General features: G+C 32.6%; 2 protein-coding genes and 1 pseudogene across 2 annotated transcripts; 2 read left to right on the top strand and 1 right to left on the bottom strand.

Moving 5' to 3' along the window:
- Positions 1 to 1,271: 1,271 nt before the first annotated feature.
- On the bottom strand, positions 1,272 to 7,300 carry LOC130826927 (WEB family protein At5g16730, chloroplastic-like). The gene is made up of 3 exons (XM_057692557.1): positions 6,889 to 7,300; positions 5,979 to 6,186; positions 1,272 to 4,717 (listed from the first exon to the last, which is right to left on the bottom strand). Exons 1-3 carry the CDS (start codon positions 6,903 to 6,905, stop codon positions 1,583 to 1,585), a joined length of 3,360 nt encoding a protein of 1,119 aa, XP_057548540.1. The 5' UTR covers positions 6,906 to 7,300; the 3' UTR covers positions 1,272 to 1,582.
- Positions 7,301 to 10,458: 3,158 nt separating this feature from the next.
- LOC130827531 (protein TOO MANY MOUTHS-like) lies at positions 10,459 to 14,917 on the top strand (annotated as a pseudogene).
- Positions 14,918 to 14,956: 39 nt separating this feature from the next.
- On the top strand, positions 14,957 to 18,319 carry LOC130827532 (CRIB domain-containing protein RIC7-like). The gene is made up of 2 exons (XM_057693270.1): positions 14,957 to 15,615; positions 17,484 to 18,319. The coding sequence occupies exons 1-2, from the start codon at positions 15,513 to 15,515 to the stop codon at positions 17,894 to 17,896; spliced, it is 516 nt and encodes a 171-aa protein (XP_057549253.1). The 5' UTR covers positions 14,957 to 15,512; the 3' UTR covers positions 17,897 to 18,319.
- Positions 18,320 to 20,638: the final 2,319 nt, after the last annotated feature.

Genomic DNA, 20,638 nt, shown 5'->3' with positions numbered 1-20,638 from the left:
AAATGACAGTATTCTTAATGTTAGATTACATTAGACTTAATGTCAACTTATATCAAACCTAATGCCAGCTTACATCAGACCTAATAACCACTTATATCAGACTTTATCCCAATTTACATCAGATTGAATACCAACTTATATCAAACCTAATACCAACTTACAATAGATATAAAGCCAACTTACATTAGACCAAATGTCAACTTACATCAACGTAATGTCAACTAACATTAAACTCAAGGTCAATTTATATCATACCTAAAATCCACTTATATCAAACTTAAAACCCACTCATATAAGAATTAATGTCAACTTACATCAGACTAATGCCAACTTATAACAGTTATAATGTCAACCTATAACTTATATAATGTTAACTTACAATAAACATAATCCCAAACTTACATCAGATTAAATGCCAACTTGCATCAACTTAATGCCAACTTACATCAAAGAGAAAATAGGTCGGTCTCTAAACGAAAAAACTAAGTCATCCAAATTCTCGACTAACTCAAATTTTCTTTCCATACACTAAACCCAATTATTCAGCATCATATATAATCTTTCAAGAACATAACTTAATAGAGAATATATAAAAATATGAAAACGAAAAAATGAATCAACAAATAACTTGATAGAGAATATGTTTAATCACATATTATTAAACAAATAATTACAAGAACAATGATAAATATGTCAAAAATACCTTAAAAAACGAAAAAAAATGAATCAACAAATAAATTGATCAAACTTATTTACCTATGAACAAAGCAGAACAGAGAATATGTAAAGATGAAAAAATTAATCAAACTTGTTAATTCAACACGTAATGGTCTGAAATTTTGAGAAAATATCAGAAGAGAAAGCTTGAAGATGGAGGTATAGGTAGAAAAAAGGTGAAGAGGTTAATAAATGAAAAAGATGACTGAAATAATAGATGTACAAATAATGAGTAACTTCTTGAAACTCAAAATTTCAGTTTTTAATGAAAATCCTATCATTATTTTTTTTTAAATTTATATGGGTTAGCCCATAAAAGATTGTCTCCTTGAGAGACCGTCTTTCATGAGAATTTGTGATTGTGGAAACTACAATATATTTTAGATTGAAACGATTCAAACAAAATCCCAAATAACTATGTTTAACTTATAGATTAATGACAATATACGAATCAAATTTTATTGATGAATAATGCTCGGTGTTCAAATAGAGTAAGCTTTAAAGAACGGAGGTATAACATATAATATTGAAAAAAACACAAAATGGATTCTGTATAGATAAGTATCCCGTCCACCTTTTATTAGTATTCCGAATTTGCACGATGCCCCGAGAAACTACATAGCAATGGACAGTAGATCATATTGAGTAATCAAACAGTAGTACAGTTTTCAAATCACTTTCACCAGTAATAAACATATTGATCAAGAACAAATTTATAATCCCTTTCCTGTGACATACAAGCCAGACATTTCATGAGATCTATAAAACAAATCATACCCATTACTCTTAAATAGGCTCAAACTTGAGAAAAATGAAACAAAGAATCTAGGCATCAGAAAACATGTAATACAATTACCTAAAATAACTACTTTTGATTGCTAATACCCTTCTTGAGTAGATTTCCAAATTTCCTGTACAGCGGTTTTTTCTTCTTCTGTTTTGAGTCGGAGTTTGCACCGTTATCTGATGGAATCTCGTTCATCTGATCAACACTTTCAGCACATTCCGTCTTCGAATCGACTTCATCGTCCAATGAACCTTGTTCCGTTTCCATCTCTGTCGAGAAGTCTTTATCCACCTTGTAACTCTCCCACATCTTCGCTTCGGATTCTGAGGTTTCGTCATGAGCCGGGTCTTTATTCTCCGTTGATGCGAGTTTTCCATCAACATTCTGGGTCTCGGCCAAAACCCCAGTTTTAACTCCCTCGCTTACACCATTGCTCATTCCCGCAGGCAATTCCTTCTCTTCTCTCTCGGTTTGATGAGTTAGAAGCTCGACTTTTGGCTTATTTTCCCTCGTGTGCCCGTTTTCTTCAGAAAACTCTACGACTTTTGGCAGCATATCGTAGTCTTTATCACTATCCGAGAGCTCACCGTTTTCTTGGGTTTTGTGGTAGGACTTGGCTTCTTCAAGCAATTTCGTCAGTTCGTCTATCTTCCACGCATTCGCATCTTCTGCAGCTCGAAGCTGCTCATTTTCCCGGATCATGTTCTGCAATTCATTTTCTTTCCCACGAAGAGCATCCTTTAACTTCAAGCTCTCGCCCTCCGCTTCATCACGGGCTTGCTTAAGGGAAACCGACTCTGACATAACCTCTCCGAGTGTATTTCTCAACTGAGATCCTTCTTCTTGAGTCGCACTAGCTTTTTCCTCGGCTTCCCTAAGCAAATTCACCAACCTCATTATTTCTTTCTCCATCGACAGCTTTTCTTCCTCTGATTTTTTCACACTATTGACAAAATCCAGCTCTTTCCGTTCCCACTCCACCTTAGTTTCCTCGTAATTCACCCCCGACTGTTCGATTGTTGATTTTTCTTCTTCCAAAGTTTTAATACGGTCCCTCAACTCTTCCTCTTTTACCTCCCACTCGGCCTTCTCGTTTCGGTGCTCAAGCGTGGATCGTTCGATCTCTCTTGAAAGATGATCAATTTCCTGTTTTGACTCGTCAAGCATGCTTTCGTACTTCTCATTCGAAGCCTTCAAAACCACCTTAAGATCTTCCATTTGGGTATCAAAATCTATTTTTGATTGTTCTACTGTGCTCGTAAGCTGATCGATCTCTCGTTTGGAATCTTCGAGCATAGCCTCATACTTTTCGCTTGTTGCTTTTAGAACGAGCTGAAGATGCTCGATTTGCATTTCGAAGTTTTCATGCTCCACTTGGCTCGATAACAAGCTCTCTTTAGCCTCCCTTGCTTCAGCGGAAACTTCATGTAACGCAGACGCTAAGCTCTCCATTGCTTTCTTGCTCTTCTCCTCTTCTTCTTTCAACGTATCAAGCTCGTTAATGAGTTTATTCTTCTCTTCTAGAAGGTCCTGAACACTAGAAGCTGCGAGTTTTTCGTTCTCCAAAGCCAATGCTTTCTCCTCGGTCACACTTTCAAGCTCGGACTTTAATAACTCTATCTTCTCAGTTGCTTCTCGGGCTTTTTTGTTTGCTTCTTCAAAACGGCGTTCCATATCCTCCAAATCCTCTTTCTTTTTCTCAAGCGATATTTCCAACAACGACACCTTCTCCTTAAGACCCGAAATTTCACATTCCGCCTCATGAAGCAAGTCGCTATTTCCTTCAAGCTGCTTCATAACCGAACCCAATGATTCAGAAGCCGATCTCTCTAGCCTATCCGATTCAGCCACCTTATTTTCAAGTTCCTCAGCTCGCTTCTTCCATTCATCAAGCAGATTCAAAGCATAAGATTCCGCCATCCTTGCCGCTTCCAGCTCTACATTTAGCTGTTCATACGCCTCTTCCTTTTCGACCAGCTTCTCCTGAAAACTGTTCGCCAAATCTAACTCTTGCTGCAGTGAATAAATCTTCGATTCAAACTCTTTCACCTTTGATTTCTCTCGCTCGACCAATTCCTCGTTCAGATTCTCAGCCTTTTCACACTCTTGCTCTAGGAGATCTATCTGTGTCTTGAGCTCCATAACAGTCTGGTCATAGGATACCATCTTCTCCGATAATTGCTGTTTAAAGCCCTTCGCTTCATCAAGCTCTTTATTCAAAGATTCAACCTCAAACTCTAGCCGAGAAACGATCTTCTTGTGAGACTCTTCTTTGTCGATCATCTCGTCTTTAAACACTTTTGCCTTCTCCAACTCGTCTTGTAAAGAACCCAACTCTAACTTAAGCTCGTCTACGATCTTTTCATAAGACGTGTTTTTCTCATTCAAATCCTGCTCACGACACTTCGTTTTCTCGAGCTCTTGTTCCAAAGAACCCATCTCGGCTTTCAGTTCACTCACAGCCAATTCCTTTTCTTCAACCAAACCCACCTCACGTGCCTTCGCCTTGTCAAACTCTTCCTTAAGGGTTTCAATCTCCAATTTCAGATCGCCCACAATGTTCTCATACGATTTTTCTTTCTCAGCGAATTCTTGCTCGAAAGTTCTCGCCTTTTCAAGCTCTTGCCTTAAACCACCCAATTCCGCTCTCAATTCTACTACTACCAGATCCTCAGAATCCCCATTGTTGGCGTTCGGCTCGAGCAAACCCTTCAACTTTACAAGCTCCGATGAGAGAACTTCGACCTTTTCGGCGTGAATCTCCGCAATCTTGGTGGCATCATCGGCATGACTAAGAGCCTGGTTCTTGGCATCAGTAACCATGGCAAGCTCTTGCTGAACCCTTTGGAGTTCTTCGGTAGCTTTGAGGAGTGCAGTCATATCTATGGCATGTTGACTCCGTACAGCTTCTAACTCTTTCTTCCATTCCTCTTCCTTCTTCTGTGCAGCCTCAATCCCAGCTTGCTCGACCTCAACAGCTCGGAATTTTTCGATTTCCGAGCAGTCCTCAGCTTGTTTTTGAGCCGCCAAAGCCTCCTGAAGCTTCCCATTGGCCTCATCGGCTTGTTTCTTCGCCTCTTTCAGCTCATTCAGCGCTTGATTCTTCTCTTTTTCGGACAAAACTAACTTTTCTTTTGCTTTCTTCAGATCATCTTGAGCAGCTGATAATTGGGCCTGCAACTCTGATGGCTTGAAAATACGCGACTGTGGCTTCTGAAAGAACAAAAAAGACGGCATTAGAAAGAGAAACCGGAACAGCATCTTTGTTATAACATTTTACAAGGATAATGGGTTATTGTAGCATTACAAGAATAAGTCTAGAGGTGTTCAAAACATACCCGATGACTCGAAATTTACCCGATCTTAACCGACTTCAAAAACAATTAAAATTTATGTAAAAAATAATAAAGATACAAAACTCGATTTCAAACCGACCCAAAAAACATAACCCGAAATCAACCTGATGACCAGAATGAACACCTCTAAAACTAAAAATGTCAAATCGTTACTCCCAACATATGAACAAAAACAAATAGACCAATTTACAATCCAACCAACTCCGGTCTATATTAGGTACAAACCAACTTATTCCAGCAGCAATAATCATTACTAGTATACATATCATAACTGAAATTCAAACGAGAACAATAACCACATCAAAAAATAGCCAAATTTATAAAAGCGAGAGGAAAAGAACATATTAAGGGTGTTCGGCATAATTGTTAGTGGTTTAATGAGGCTAAAAGCACTTCAGCCTTTAGGTAGCGTTTAGTGGTCCACAGTTGTTTTCACAACATTACAATTTATACAAAATCAAAAGTATTGTTATAAGACTTTCTCCACATTTTTTGCCAACAAATTATATTCAATAGCTATCATAACCATTAATTTATCTAAGTGATGATTTACAACTATTTTTAGTTTGTTACCCCAAGTACCTACCAGTGAGACATAATTCGCTAATTAGTTCGCCTTTTGAATTTTGCAATTTGCTCAAAATAGTTCAAAAATAGCCTAAAACTAACCAATAATTCGTTTTTTCCTATTCGCTATTTGCGAGGCGATTAGCGAATCATGTGACACTGGTCCCTACTCCCTACCTCTACAGATACCTTGCACCAATTCGAGATTCGCTTAAAATGGTTCAAAAATAGCCTAAAACTGAGCACAATTATATTTTTTCAATTCGCGATTTGTGAGGCGATTAGCAAATCATGTGACACTGGTCCGATGGTCCCATACCCCCTGCCTCTCTACAGATACCTTGCACCAAACAAGCCCATCACATACAATAGTACGTCACTGATCAATATAGAACTACAATTTTAAATCCCTTAAGCAACTTGGTAATAGTTAAGAGTAATAGGTCTTAGAAACTAGAACTACACTTGCAACATCTAAGAACAGCATACAATGAAAAAACAATGGCAAAAACCAAAATTCAAACTAAGACCAAAGAATCAATTGAACATACTTCTGGTGTAGATAGTCGAGTAGAGGACCGAGTAATGGTTGGTTTCGAGGTCACAGTCCTCGGTGATGTACGATCGATCGACAGCCGAGAATTGGTAACAGGAGAAGGTGAATCAGCATCTGATTTATTGGATCCTGGCTTTCCTAACTTAGCAACTCTGGGTGTATTTGGTGCAGGCTTGCTTGCAGGAGTTTCATATAAACCAGATCTGCCCATTGTTCATAATGTGATCATAAATCATTACACATTGCAATCATAGATCAACAAATAAACACAAACCAAAAAAATTTACATAATTTTAATCAAAAAATAAGCAAAAATGAAAATTTGACAAAAATAGACAAGCACTCCACTAAGATCAATTGTAGCACCCATGTTATAAGAGGAAACAAGGAAAAGGTCAATAAAATGTAGATCCAACCAACAATATCCATTCTTTTACAAGAAATTCAAAATTAAGCAATTATATCATCTGATTTCATTGAAAAATTCAATCTTTCATAGTAACAGAAATGCCCATCTTGATTTTTTTTTCTGGGTATTATTTATAATAGTGTAATTTTTATGGGAAAATTAGATAATCATCAAAAATTGAAAAAAACCATTACAGAAATTGCCCATCTTGAATTTTTTTTTTCTGGGTATTATTTGTAAAAGTGTAATCTTAATGGGTTTATTAGAAATCAGCAAAAATTAAAAAAAAAATCCAATAAAAACCCTAAAACAAACACAATTTTATGATGAAATAATTAATTCAAAGGAAGTGCAATTGACAATAAGATCAAACAAAAACATATACATAAAAAGTGGATGTAAAGATACAAACTTGAGCAAAATTAAAATTAGAAATTGGATCTAAATGAGATAAAATCAAGAAAAATGTGGGATATAAGAAAATAAGTTTACTCACTTGGACTTGGAAGACATGGGTATTCTGCAAGTCAATCAAAAGAAGTATTTTTTTTTTCAAGTTTTTACTTGAAAAAATAAAAATAAAATGGAAATGCAACCTTTTCTTTGTTGTTCTTCAATGGTGGTTAATTAAATTTGTGACATTGCAAGATGGGAAATGTGGGCTCAAAGATTTAGATATTTGAAAAAAAAATTAATAATTGATAATTAATAATAATAAAAAGATTAATGTGGGTGTGGAAATGATAATTATATTTCACCACAAAAAAGAAAGTGGCATGTTGGGGAAATGAGAAGGTGGTTTATAAAGTAAGAGTAAAGAAGAGAGGGAAGTTGTAGTTTCTCTTTCTCTTTGATGCTTTTTTGCTTTGTTTTGGTTTTCTCTCTCTTGTATAATGTTGTTTTGGGATTGCTTAGTTGTCCTACCGGTTTATTTCTAAGTTCTAATACTACAAACAACACTCTACTTGCATAAAGTAATGTGTCTACTAGATTCATAATAATAATTTTATGAAAAAATTATCAAGAATAATTAAATATTTTTATGATTTTTAAATAATAATTTCACATATAAATTAACAATGAATAATTTTAATTTTGAAGGATATTTTCTTAGAATAAACCCGATAACTAGATGACTTGCAATAGTAAGAAAAGATAAATTAAAATAAAATGTAGAAAAAAATGCTAAAAAAAATTTATGATTTTTTTTATTGTTCAGAATTATTTATGTAAATTTTTAAAACTTTTCTCTAATTTTAAATTAATTTTCAATTTATTTTTTGGTGAATTGTCTACTATAGCAGGTTATCGGGTTACCCAAATTTACTCTAGGCAAATACTCCTAAAGTTGAAATTGTTCATGGTTACAATAGGTAGGATTATTGTAGGAAAATCATAAATAAATTGGATTATTCTAGGTAAATTTTTCTTATTTTATTATATATTTACAAGCAAATATTTGTATGTGTAATGTTAAATGTCGTCTTGCTAGTGCAAGAATTGGAATTTTCATTTATGGAGATGATTTCGATTACATTATAAGATGTTTTTTGATTGCCTTGATAAAGGGTTGAAGAGAATGCGATGAAGGAGGTGTGCATTAAAGATGAAGCGGGAGAGTTTTGGGTTGCTTGAACGAGCAGCAAAGCCGCTTGTTTGAGCAACATGTAAAACTAGAATGCTTTGCTAGAATAAGGCATTTCAATTGGGTCACACGTTTTGTGTTTTTTGTATTTGATAGATACTTTGTTTGATTTATTTGTATATGAAGAGTTGTTAAATTATTGAGAAAGAGTTCTCTTGTACATTTTGAGAGGCTTTATTGTTGGTTTTCTAAGCTTTAGAGTTTGAGTTGTAATTTAAAAGAGATTTCTTATTGTATTATAAATCTATTAGTAATATAAACACTTATCTGAGTGGGAGGTACCATAAACACTAAACAAGATTGTGATGGAAGGCTTTGTCACTGTATCAATAAGATTAAGATTAGAGCATACATATCAATCCGATATTTATATTTACACAACATACCAAACAAACTATTAATATGAGTCTATGGTTTGAGTTGTTGTTTTAGGTTTACTTCATTATATTATTTTGGAACTTGGATTGTTTTGTAATGATTAGTTTAATACTTGTTATACGTGGGTGTTTCTTTAGTTGTATCCTCGTCATTTTACCTTTTAGTTTAGAGCCCTTATATTTTTGGAAATCTTATTGTCTGATAAAGTTTTTTTTGTTATAGATTAGTTTCCCATATTGACTTGGGAGAGAATTCATCTGAAATGATTTATCACCATTCTCTAGTAGTTTACATTTGTTTTCAACCCATAAGTTTTAGAGATTTCCCTCTTTAATAATTTTGTATATTTGAGATTTAAGCTTCATTTGATTTTCCTTTTAAATATAGGCTATATATCTAATATCACATAATATCACATGATATGATGTGATATGTTCATGTGAAATATACTCCCCAACAATTTCTTAGGAATCATTTGATTTCCAATGAATCACACAAGTCATCAACTTTCGTATGGATCATTTTCTACTTGCGATTCTCACTATTTTATTTTCCACTTAATTTTTTTAAATAATTACTTTTTTTCAAATTACTTAGAATACGAGCGTATTATTTAAGACGGTGTCATGTGAAATTAGTTATAATATATTTATGGTCCGTCTAACCTATGCCTTATGGCATAGGATTAGATATATTAATTACATATTATATTAAGTTTAATTGTTTGATTCAATAAATTCATTTATGAGTTATTGGTAAAATAATTACACTTATGAGGACATATTTCTACATTAATAAAGCAAAATTTTTAACCCATTAATTAATGACTCATTCTGATAAATCAAATTGTAACAAAAGCTTTCAATTAAAAACTCAACAGATAACGTTGATCATGATATTCCAATCCATAAGTAGGACCACAAACAAAATCCTAATTCACTTAGTTTAATGTATCAAAAAGATAAATTAAAAAGGAAATACATAAATTTTAAGATAAAATTAAACCATAAAATCTAAAATTTTAGTGAGAAAATAGAATTTAAACCTCCAACATGATGGGCATGAGGATTTCCCAAAACTCAAAATTACATAACTGCACACGTATGTTTTACGCAAGATGATGAATTATAAAGAAGATCAAGAGTGAGAGAAAGCCATGTTTTTTTTCTTTTAGAAAAGAATAAAATAAAATTAGTAACTACAAAATAACACTTCACATTCCTTCAAAAAAAGAGCAATAATAATATTTTACAGAAAATGAAAAGTAAAAGAAAATTGTATTTATTAGGAATTGTAATTTCCAAAGAAAAGTAATTTAATTAATTATAGAACAAGGTAATTAAAGTTTTATCCTATGCTTTATGGCACATATTAGAAAAACCCTATGTTTTATATATACAATATAGATTTAAGGGAACTCCTGGTAGAGAAGTATTGATTAGGAAGAATGTCCATTTGAGCATTTGAAATATATATCATTTTTTCGGTGTATCTCGTAATTTATGAGTCTTTTATGCTGATTTTGTCAACTTTTATAATTGTCAACTTTTACAATTTAAGAAAAAACATACTTAGTATATTATAAAATATCTCCTTATTATTTAATTACTTTCGTATAAATTAGTATACACACATTTGCAATAATTAAAACAAAAAATAAATAAAAAAAGAAAAAAAATAGATTTTTATGGTCTTCGATAACAGAATTTTATATTGAATGCCGCTTTGCACATGCTAATCGACAAGTATGTCATTTTCCATATTACAAGATGAAATGAAGGAACGGAAAAACTAGATCATAGTCAATTTCGGAACATGTTCTACATAACGTTATTCATATTTAGAGATGTTCCAAATAATTCGATATTTACCTGATTTTATAATTGAACACTATTTAATCCGATATAAAAAAATAATCAGATAATTGTGTAAAAACAAACATGGACATAAAATTTGATATTAAAACGACTTGAAATATCTTATCCGAAATCGATATAATCACCCCAATGAAAATAGTATTGACGTATAGTGAGTTCGAGAGCAATTAAAACCTCTTAAAAACCTTTCCTATATTTCTTCTTCTTCCCTTTCTTCCAAAAAACAATGGCGTTTTCTCTCTCTACCTCTTCCCACACTAGCTTCCTCTTCCTCACAATCCCATTCTCTCACATCATCTTCACTCACCAACTACAATTACTCTCTCTCAACTCAATCAAGCAAGAATCGGTCTACCTCGCTCTCGATCAATCAACTCAGAAATCCAACGGCATACTCTTTTCCCTGATGATCCATGTCTCTCTTCTCCACACGGCGTCGTTTGCGGCCATTTCCTTAACCCTAACACAAACAACTCCATTCACACCCCTCATATTACCGAGTTAAACTTTGGATTCCTATCTGATTCTGCCGATAATCCTCGTTGTTTCCCAATTCTTCTTTCCCTCTTTTCTCTCTCTTCTTTCCCTCTCTTCTCTCTCTTCTTTCCCTCACCTACGCAAAATCTTCTTTTACCGTTGTTTCGTCAATTCCCCTGTTTTTCTCCCATTGTTCGATATAATGTCGTCGGAACTTGAACAAATCGTTTTTATCCAAAACCCATCACTGTCTGGATCAATCTCTGGAAATTTCACTAAATTTAGTGTTCTTCAGAGGTTTATTTTGACTGGAAGTAACGTCTGGCGGATTTCCGTATGAATTTACTAAACTATCGTCTCTTGAGGAATTCACAATATCTCGGAATATCAATTTAAGGAGCGAAATTCCGGTGAATTTGGGGGATTTGAAGATGCTAAGAATTCTTGATTTGAACAAAAATGGGTTAAATGGAAGTTCCCAAAATCATCAGGTACGCTTCAATTTCTGCTAAAACTTGATTTAAGTTGTTCTCGATAGATTAAAGCATTTGAAACGTCTTGAATTCATTGATTTGGGATTCAACAAATTTGGGAATTTTGGAATTCCGCTGTTTTTGGGTGAAATGCAGAGTTTAAGAGAAAATCATTTGAGTGGGAATTTACTTGGAGGGAGAATTCCAGAAATATGGGAAAGTCTTCGGGGTATTTTAGGGATAGGCTTTTCTGGTATTGGACTAATCGGGAATATACTTCCTTGTGAAACACTCCTACGTTACGTTAGGGTTATTTAGCTTTTTTATTGCTTATTTTATTTATTGTGATTAATATGGAAGGAAAAAATAAATAAGTAAAATTTTATTTAATTCGTCTAATCGCATATTTTCATAATGTTAACTTTTATAATTTTTAGATATGTATAGTTTAATATATAAATAATTAAAATAAAACATTGGATTTTATAAAAAGTCAAATTAGCAAGTATAGTGGAAAAGAAGAAGTACCAAATTCTAGAACAGTTCAAATGTGACTCGACTTGGAAACCGAAAGTTATTCGATTCGAAAATGCGTTTCTTTTTGAGGCTTACCGAACCGACATTTCCCGAACCGAAGTTGCACCCGAACCGATTGACAACTGAAAATAGGAAAACTGAACCCGAACTGTGATATTTATAACCGACATATAACCGTTAACCGAAATGACCTGAACCTAATAGTGATCGAACCGAGTCATATTCGACCCGTATCATGCTCGACAACGAACTCGACCTGGCTATAACCGACTTAACCCGAACCAATTTGTAGTCGAACTGCTGTAAACTTAAACCAATTTCTAATATAGAAGTATAATCAACTCATATTCAATCATCTTATTAGTTAATCTAATAAAGTGATAGATACTTTCATAAATTAAATTTTAAAAGTACATGGTTTTATATATTTAGAGTTAATAATCCATAGTCAATGTTTATTAAACTATTTTTAATCAAATTAGATCAAAAATGATAAGTAGAACTTTGATTTTAATTCCCAATCAAACAAGTAAAAGTAATAAAGTGATAATCATCACTAATTGAATTGCTTTTTAACTATTTGAATTGATAAGAGAATCTTGTCATGAATTAAAAAATGACAAGCAACTTAATGTGAAATTGACTCGATCGATAGTAACTCATAGCCAAATTTTACATGAAAAAAATACCCGGACCCGATGTGTAACCGATAAAACTGAACCAATTATTAACCGATAACAACTCGACACTGATTGACACTTTACTTGAACTTCAACCGACACCGAACTGATGCAAACCCGATAGCTCGAATAACTGATCTTCAACGAACCGTGACTAACCGACACGACCCTAGTGTGATTCGTCGTAACACACATCCGAAAAATAGTCGATCTGAAACTCAACCGAAACGAATGATACCCCTCCAAAATTGACCCGATTATCTAAATAAACACCTCTACCAAATTCTATCGGGTATTTTTGAAAAATGAGAGCTACGATAATAACAAATTAGAAGGTACAATCCCAACTGAATTTGGGTCATTAGCTCATGTCAATGAATTGAATTTCCAAAACAACAAATTGATTGGGAGAATTTCATTTTTGTTTATTGCTAAAATAGGTAAGAAGGTTAAATTGGAGGGTTAATTCTGGAATTTGTGTTGACAAAATATAAGATTGTCCTCCATTGACACTTTGAAAAATTTGAGTACTTGTTTTCAACAACAGAATTTTTTAATGATTCAGCGGGCGTTTGGTAAAATAGCTTGTCGTGAAATTTGGTGTTTGGTAAAATAGCTTGTCATGAATTCGATGGTCGATAAATCTGCCGGTAAAATTCAGGTACTCTGATTCGACTTTTAGTTATTAGTTATTAAGTACTTTCTCCGTTCCATTACGAAGTACTTTCTACATTTGACTTTTTATTCGATTTAATATTTTATTTTGATTATTTATATATTAAGCACATATAAAAATTATAACCAATTAATATTATGAAACTATGCAACTAAACAATTAAAATAAAATTTTACTTGATTATATTTTTAATTACACATTAACTGTAAAATATAAAATAAGCTTTTAACGATGAATACATGAATAACCTTAACTTTACAAGTTTTTCTATGGAGCTAGGAAGTCCAATTGGGTTATCAGTGCATAATGCATACATAATCCAATTGGTTATGCTTATTTGTACTTTGCTTTATGCTTCTTATCACCTTATATACGTTTTTAATCGTTGATATCTGAAATAATTATGCAAATTAAATTATATATTTTACCTCATTTTTAATTTTATTTATACAATTCATTCTCTCTTTTTATTTATTATATCAATAGTCATTTTTTTTCTTAAATAACAATATTTTTTTAAGTAAAATCAAAGGACAAAGTAAATATAGCCAATAAAAGCTAGTTTTTCTTGTTTCCTCTAATTTTCTAAATCTTAAGATATTACCACAATGTTTTTAGTTAAAAGAACAAGAGATCAATGGCTTATAAAAAGCATCCTAAATATAGACAACAAAGAAAATTATATGCTTTCTTTTCGTCCTAAACAACATGCTAGAATTTCAACCAAACGAATTAATGGCTATCATTAAGGGTTTATTAGCAAAATTAAATTAGTTTTAACCATGTAATTAATGAAAGCTTAGCACTTCTTAATACAAAGTTTTGCTTTCCTTAATTCCCCTTTCTTTCATTTGCTATCTTGTTTAACTAGTCTTGCCCAAGGAGAACATTTTTTTTCTCCTCAATATATTTTTTAATCAAACACAAACTTCCTCAATTTGTGACAATCCCAAATTTTATGGGTTTCATTAGATGTTGTATCATGGTTTGAAACATTTATCCTATCCTTGCTTATTGTAAGGATTTCTTCATACACTAATAAAGATTTATACGTAGAAAAGATTTTATGTGATTTTATGGTGGTTGGCTTTAAAGCCTATTTTTAATATTATTTTTATTTGTGATTAAATGTCTGGTCGCAAATTACAACCAAACTGCTACCAAATGTAAATTACAGTTATTTGTATTACGACCAACGTGGTTGGTTACATGTTGGTTGCTAAACACTCTAGAATGACCAACATGTGAATATTTGATTTGTCTGTTCTTGTGGTGTTGAAATATAATATTTTTCTAAATAATAAAATTTCTTTTTTTAATTATTTTTGAATATTAATATTTCGAATTTTATAATACAATAATCAACGTGTGGTTACAGTTAGGAGCAAGACGCGAAAGGTAAGAAGACAAATACATAAGAGATTTGATTGGGTCACGTAGGGTTGAGCAAGATTGAGAAGGCAAACATGAAGTGCCTCTTGAAAGGCCTTAGATATATTTCCCAGATTTCTGGTATGACTACCAATCTAACTCAAAAATAAATAAGAAATTAATTAATGATTATTATATTATTTATTATATGATAATGATTATAAAATGAAGATCATTAAAAAGATATGTTTCTGGGTTGATATGTGAAAAATAGAGGAACAGGAACAAGACAAGGAGATGCAAATAGGGTTTCCAACTGATGTAAAGCATGTAGCTCATATTGGTTGGGATGGCCCTACTGTAGATTCACCAAGCTGGGTTTGTTTTAAGTTTTTTTTTATTAGTTATTTTTTTTATTTCTTTAAATTTGCTATATATAGTAAATCAAAGTGAATGTGTTTTTGAATGTAGTGTAGCAAATTTAAGGAGATAAGTGTGTAATATATTTTTATTTTGTTTGAAATTTTATCAAGTAAAACTGTAGTCCTCGTTGCGTCTCTTTGATTTTGCTGCATTGTGAAAATTTAATTAAAAACTTTTTGTGTATTGTACTCCCTCCATTTCTTAAACCCGTTCCTATATTTTAGACATAATTAACCTTGTTCACCCCATTTTAACATTTTATTAACACTTATAGTCTCAATCGTTTTCCACTAACTTCATTTTAACATTTTTAAGGAGTATATCTTATGGTTTTCACATTTTATCCACTAACTTTATTTAATTATGTTTTTAATATTTTTGGTCCTTATATTTTTCCACTGGCTTTATTTTAAAATACTTTTATTGCTTATGGTATTTACTTTTCCACCGTTAAATTCTTTTATTTACTAAAATAATATATTTACTATCTAAAAAATTATATTTTTTTAATTTTCATGAACATTTTTTGTGAGACTTTCATGCATTTTTTGCTGAGACTTTTATGTATTTAATTGGTTACTAGATGAATGAGTTCCAATCCCAAGCTCCAGGCAATGCATCAGCTGCAGTACAAGCCAATGGAGAAACTACGAGGGAAATTGAGGACGTTAATTCGGTTTCACGAGGTTCATGTCTTCCATTCTTACCCTTAACCACGATGATTTTATAGTTGTTGACTTTAAAGACGAAGTCAAAATTTAAACTTTACTGAGTGGACCAAATAGCTAATATATTAACAAAAAATTATCATTAAATGACCAACATATTTGTTCTCGTTAAAAATAGGAAACAATCAAATATAGGGGTAATTTGAGGTGATTGTGGTGGTGGAACATGTAAGGAATGGGAGAGGTCACTACGACTCTCACTAGACCACCAACTCAAGACAATCTTTCAAATATTCAAACCAATCAACCCAAAATATCACACAACAAGAATATGAAATGTGGACAGCAATATTTCAGTCACTAAGCATCAATAATAAGCGGAATAAGATACAAGCAACACACACAAATTATTCGTGGAAAACCCCTTCGATGTGAAGGATAAAAACCAAGGGACCTCTTGAGGAGTCCATCCTTAATATTCTATTATTGATGATAAAATTGAGGGTAAAATGAACCCAATGTAGTTCACAACAATCTACAGCCCACCAACAACAATAAACGATAAGAGATTGGAATTAGAGAGCAAGAGAAGTAGAAAACACCCCAAAACAGCACTTCTGTCCAGAGACAACTGTGACCAAACTAAAGCTCAAAACAACGATCCAACTGTTCAATATGAAGCTTTTGATGTCAGTAACAAGCTGCCAAAATTTGAGGATGATCCATCGGGCAACGGACAGCTTACTGAAGCCTGCCCTAAAAACTCCGAAAATGAAAAACCTCCCTTTTTCTCTATTTTGTGTTTGTTGTTTTTAAAAACTACTCACCCTATCTTGGTCACATGTTTACCACAAAATAACCCCTTTAAAACTTCTAAAGGAAGTCACAACTTAAGTTTCTAAATTAAACATAATCCAAGCTAGTAAAATGTAATAAAAAATGGACCAACTAAGTGGACCAAAACAAGAAACATTTTACTTCAATTGGGCTGGATCCATAACAGAACAGTGGTTGGCCAGAAAAGCATGATATTCCTGCAAAATAACACCCAGAGCCTCAGAGGTGACCCCTCAAGAGCAGTGCCTCCGACGTCCAAATTAATATCCACATATCAGCTACTATAATGTAATAGTATTTTAGAGGAAGAAAATATAACTTGCTTTAGGCAGGCAAGATCAGATATTCTCTCATCCCTTTAACTTAACCCCAAGGGGATGTATTCATTGAGGCTTTAGCTAGTTTTCCTAGTGGGCCTTTACCAAGTGGATTTTTTGCCAATATAAAATGTGGGATCATATTTTATATGTAAACAATACTACTAAAAATTATCATATAAAAACAACTTTATATTCAAATTTTTTTTGCTTTTAAAGGCAATATATATTCTATACTTCATGACACGAAGTAATTAAATTAAAATATCAAATAAATATACATATAACTTGTAGCTTGTATTGAAATTCGACTTTTAAATTTAAGTGTTTATTTTTACAACCATGCTAATTAATTTTACTTGATTTTATTATATTCAGTAGTAGCAGAGCCATGTAGTGACTAGTGAACTATAAAGTTATTTGACCCATTTAAATTTGTTAAATTGAAATTTTTGCTTATTAATTGGATAAACCTAGCCATTTAATTAATTAATTAATGAACAATGCAAAATTGTCCTAATTGAAATTTTTTGCTTAATAATTTTTTAAATTCGCCGATGGTTATATTAAATAGATCAACCCTTACATTATACTTTTAGTAATATTACGTAAGGGTTGTGTGTTTAGCCTTGAATTCTAGTGCGACTGCGCCTCTAGTTGTCTTTTAAAACCAGCTGCATAATCAAATGATTGTGGTAGTTGACTTGAAGTTTGACTTTTTGATGTTTCTAGATTTGTCGACTCCTACGAGAAGTGTAGCAAAAGACACACCAGGTTTGCCAAAGGCATCTAGAAGGCAACCATCATGGGACAGTGTAGGTTCGGGTGATTCGCCAATGGGTAGTCCAAACCACAAATCCAAGTCTTCTAGAAGGCGTCATAAACACAAGGAAAGCAGCGGCAGTAGCAGCCCCAAAGGCGAATCATCTAGTAACTCTCAAAGCCTTCCTAACATACCCAAGAAATCTAGAAGAAAGAAATCTAAAGATGGGGATGGATCAAATAAAACTTCTTCTAAGTCTAAAGAGAAAGGCTCTAAGCACGGGTCAAGAAACGGGTCCGATGACGGGTCTTTGACTAAGCAATACAATGGGGAGGCAAGCTCGAGTTTGCCTTCGCTTAAGGAAGAGGATGCGACATTGTAGACAAGCCCCCATTTTCAAGGAAGTGATCAAAGGAAAACATACCCGAAACAGTGTCACATGATTTGCTAATCGCCTCGGGAATTGCGAATCGAAAAAGCGAATTATGGTCGATTTTAGGCTTTTTAACCCATTTTGAACGAATCTTGAATTTCAAAGGCAAATTACGAATTATGTTTCACCGACAAGAAATTCAGCTTCTTAGCGAAGAAATTTGCTTCATCTTGTATGTTTTGTTGGGTTTGCTTTACTAAAATTGTAATTAAACGAGTAATTTTATAGTGATAGGGAAAAAACAAGAAAAACACACAATATTTTCTAATTTTGCATACTTGGAAACGCTCACATCACATACATATTTTGTACTCCATATGGTTTTAGATTATTTAGGGTATCAGTTGTATGTCCAAAGTATTTGCATATACAAAGGTGCAATGTACACATAGTCTCATGTGAAATGAAAGTAGTTTGTGAGTTTGTTTGAAAAAATTGATTTTTTGGTTATCTTTTGATATTTGTTTATTTATTTACTTGGTTAAGTGGTAAACAAAAGTGTATATTAAAAGTTAGTTTCTAAGCTAAAATGAAAGACTATTATGGATAGATTTTTCATGACTTGCTTTTTTATTATAAATAACTGTTAATAATTTTTATTAAGAAATCATCTTCCCTTATATTCAGTGTACTAGTCTCAATTACATTTTTACACTTGATAAGATAATATTTTAACCTTTAATATCACTAAATTGTGCATATTAATAAACCTTATATTGAATTGAATCAAATAAGATCTCACATGACTTTGTTTTAACTTATAGATTAAGAATAAAAATACGAATTAAAAGTGATGAGTAAATTGTGACCAATAAAGTAAATGATACTAATAGAAGAATAGGAGAGAGTTAACATTTCACTTAACAACTAATAAATCAACAAATAACTTCAATCAACAACAAAACTAACCTTAGAGGTTTATACTGATTTCAAATTTCTTATCATTAATTCATGCAAGATTGAAAACTTATCATAGTCTAGACTCAAGAGTCCGCCTATCTTTGGATCAAACAGTTTAGATTGAGTTCAACTTGTAGGTCTGATTATTCGTAATACCTCATATTTAGCTTGAAAAGGGATTGATAGACTACTCATATTAGTAAGGTGCATTTTCTTTTCATGGGAGCCCATTTGCTAAGAACTCCACAATTAAGGGTGTTTGGTGTGGCGCAATATTAGGATGAGTGATCTCCTGGGAAGTTTTTTGGGGCGCGCACGAACGAGGCCAAAGTGCGCTGGAAAGATTTGTATTGGTTTGTAGAGCTAGTCTACAGTCTCCATGAGTAGTCACAAGCGGTCCGAGGGGCCGGAGTGTTACATTATTAATCATCATCTCTAAAGTTGCACATATGTTAGTAGATTGAACTATTCTTGTGAGAGATCGTCTCTCGATGACACAAACTCAAAACAAGAAGTCCATACTTTAATGATTGTAGTAGTCGGGCTATTCAGCCCACGTATGTAGAGTGTCTCACTGTAAAATTGCCTTTATACAAAAATATATGTTTCAAGTAAGATTTTGAGTACGATTCTCACATAATCTAACATTTACGCCTTCTAATGAAAAACAAAAAAATTTGGATGATTAGCACCCTCATAAATGAGGTTTGCAAATTAGTGTTACCAACTAGGGTTTTGTTTAGATGAATTAGATCAAATTAGATCAACTGAAAGGGCTAAAGAAACCCAAAGGAAGTTGATACTACAGTCCAAGCAAATTGTGGTGGACATGACCAGCTTAATTCCAGCCTACCCCCAACTCAAAAGTACCCCTCACGGCCCCACCCACCTATCATGAAACCATCTTACCAAACAAAAGACTCCCTTATCATTAAAATATCAGCCCATCATATATGAGACCATCTTTCGATGAGACGAATTCATACAAGTAAGCTCATTTTTCTAAGTAATTACTTTCAAATTGTAATTGGCACTTCAAGGTATAAGTGATAACTTTAGACTATAAAAAGTCATCATTTTAAATATGAGTCAACCCAATTAAAATGATCTCACTATGAGAACGTCTCATATGAGAATTTGTGTTAAAATATTCTTTTCCCTTTTTAGTTTTACACCGTTTATTTTCATTAATCCTGTTAAGTATAATACTTTCATTATACTTGCTATATTTTACGTTTAATGTAATTAATGTGTTATTTTAATCATTTATATATATTGAATTATACTCATCTAAAAACTATAAAAACTTAATACTATGAACGTATACGATAAGACGATTCAAACAAGATATCATTTAACTATATTTTTTCTTACACATTAGACGCAATATATAAAATAAGCTTAAACTATTAACAGTGTCAAAAATTCTTATGTAACGGGTATTTCAACCAGTATAAAAACGTGTGCAATATGCACGCAGTAGCTAGTTAACAATATATATAAAATTTTCAAAGATAAGAAGTACTTCATCTTATTCACTATTATTGCCCATTTGATTTTTGAATTTTATTCATCTAGTACCCTTAATTTGTATTTTATTTTTCAGCTGGTCTTGGACGAGACGACCTCATAATGAAACCGTCAATTTGGGCCGGCCCAATTCTCGCGTGTAACAATTTAGGCATTTTTTTTCATTTTTAGGGTATTTTTAATTTTGATCTTAAAGATTTCAATTTTGACCTTAAAGGTATCAATTTTGAAAATAGGTACCTTTTCAAAATTGATAAATAC

The sequence above is a fragment of the Amaranthus tricolor genome, chromosome 11, assembly GCF_026212465.1.
Source record: "Amaranthus tricolor cultivar Red isolate AtriRed21 chromosome 11, ASM2621246v1, whole genome shotgun sequence".
NCBI classification, from domain to species: Eukaryota; Viridiplantae; Streptophyta; class Magnoliopsida; order Caryophyllales; family Amaranthaceae; genus Amaranthus; species Amaranthus tricolor.
The sequence above is the reverse complement of the archived record's forward strand: the minus strand, read 5'-3'. Positions and strand labels throughout refer to the sequence as shown.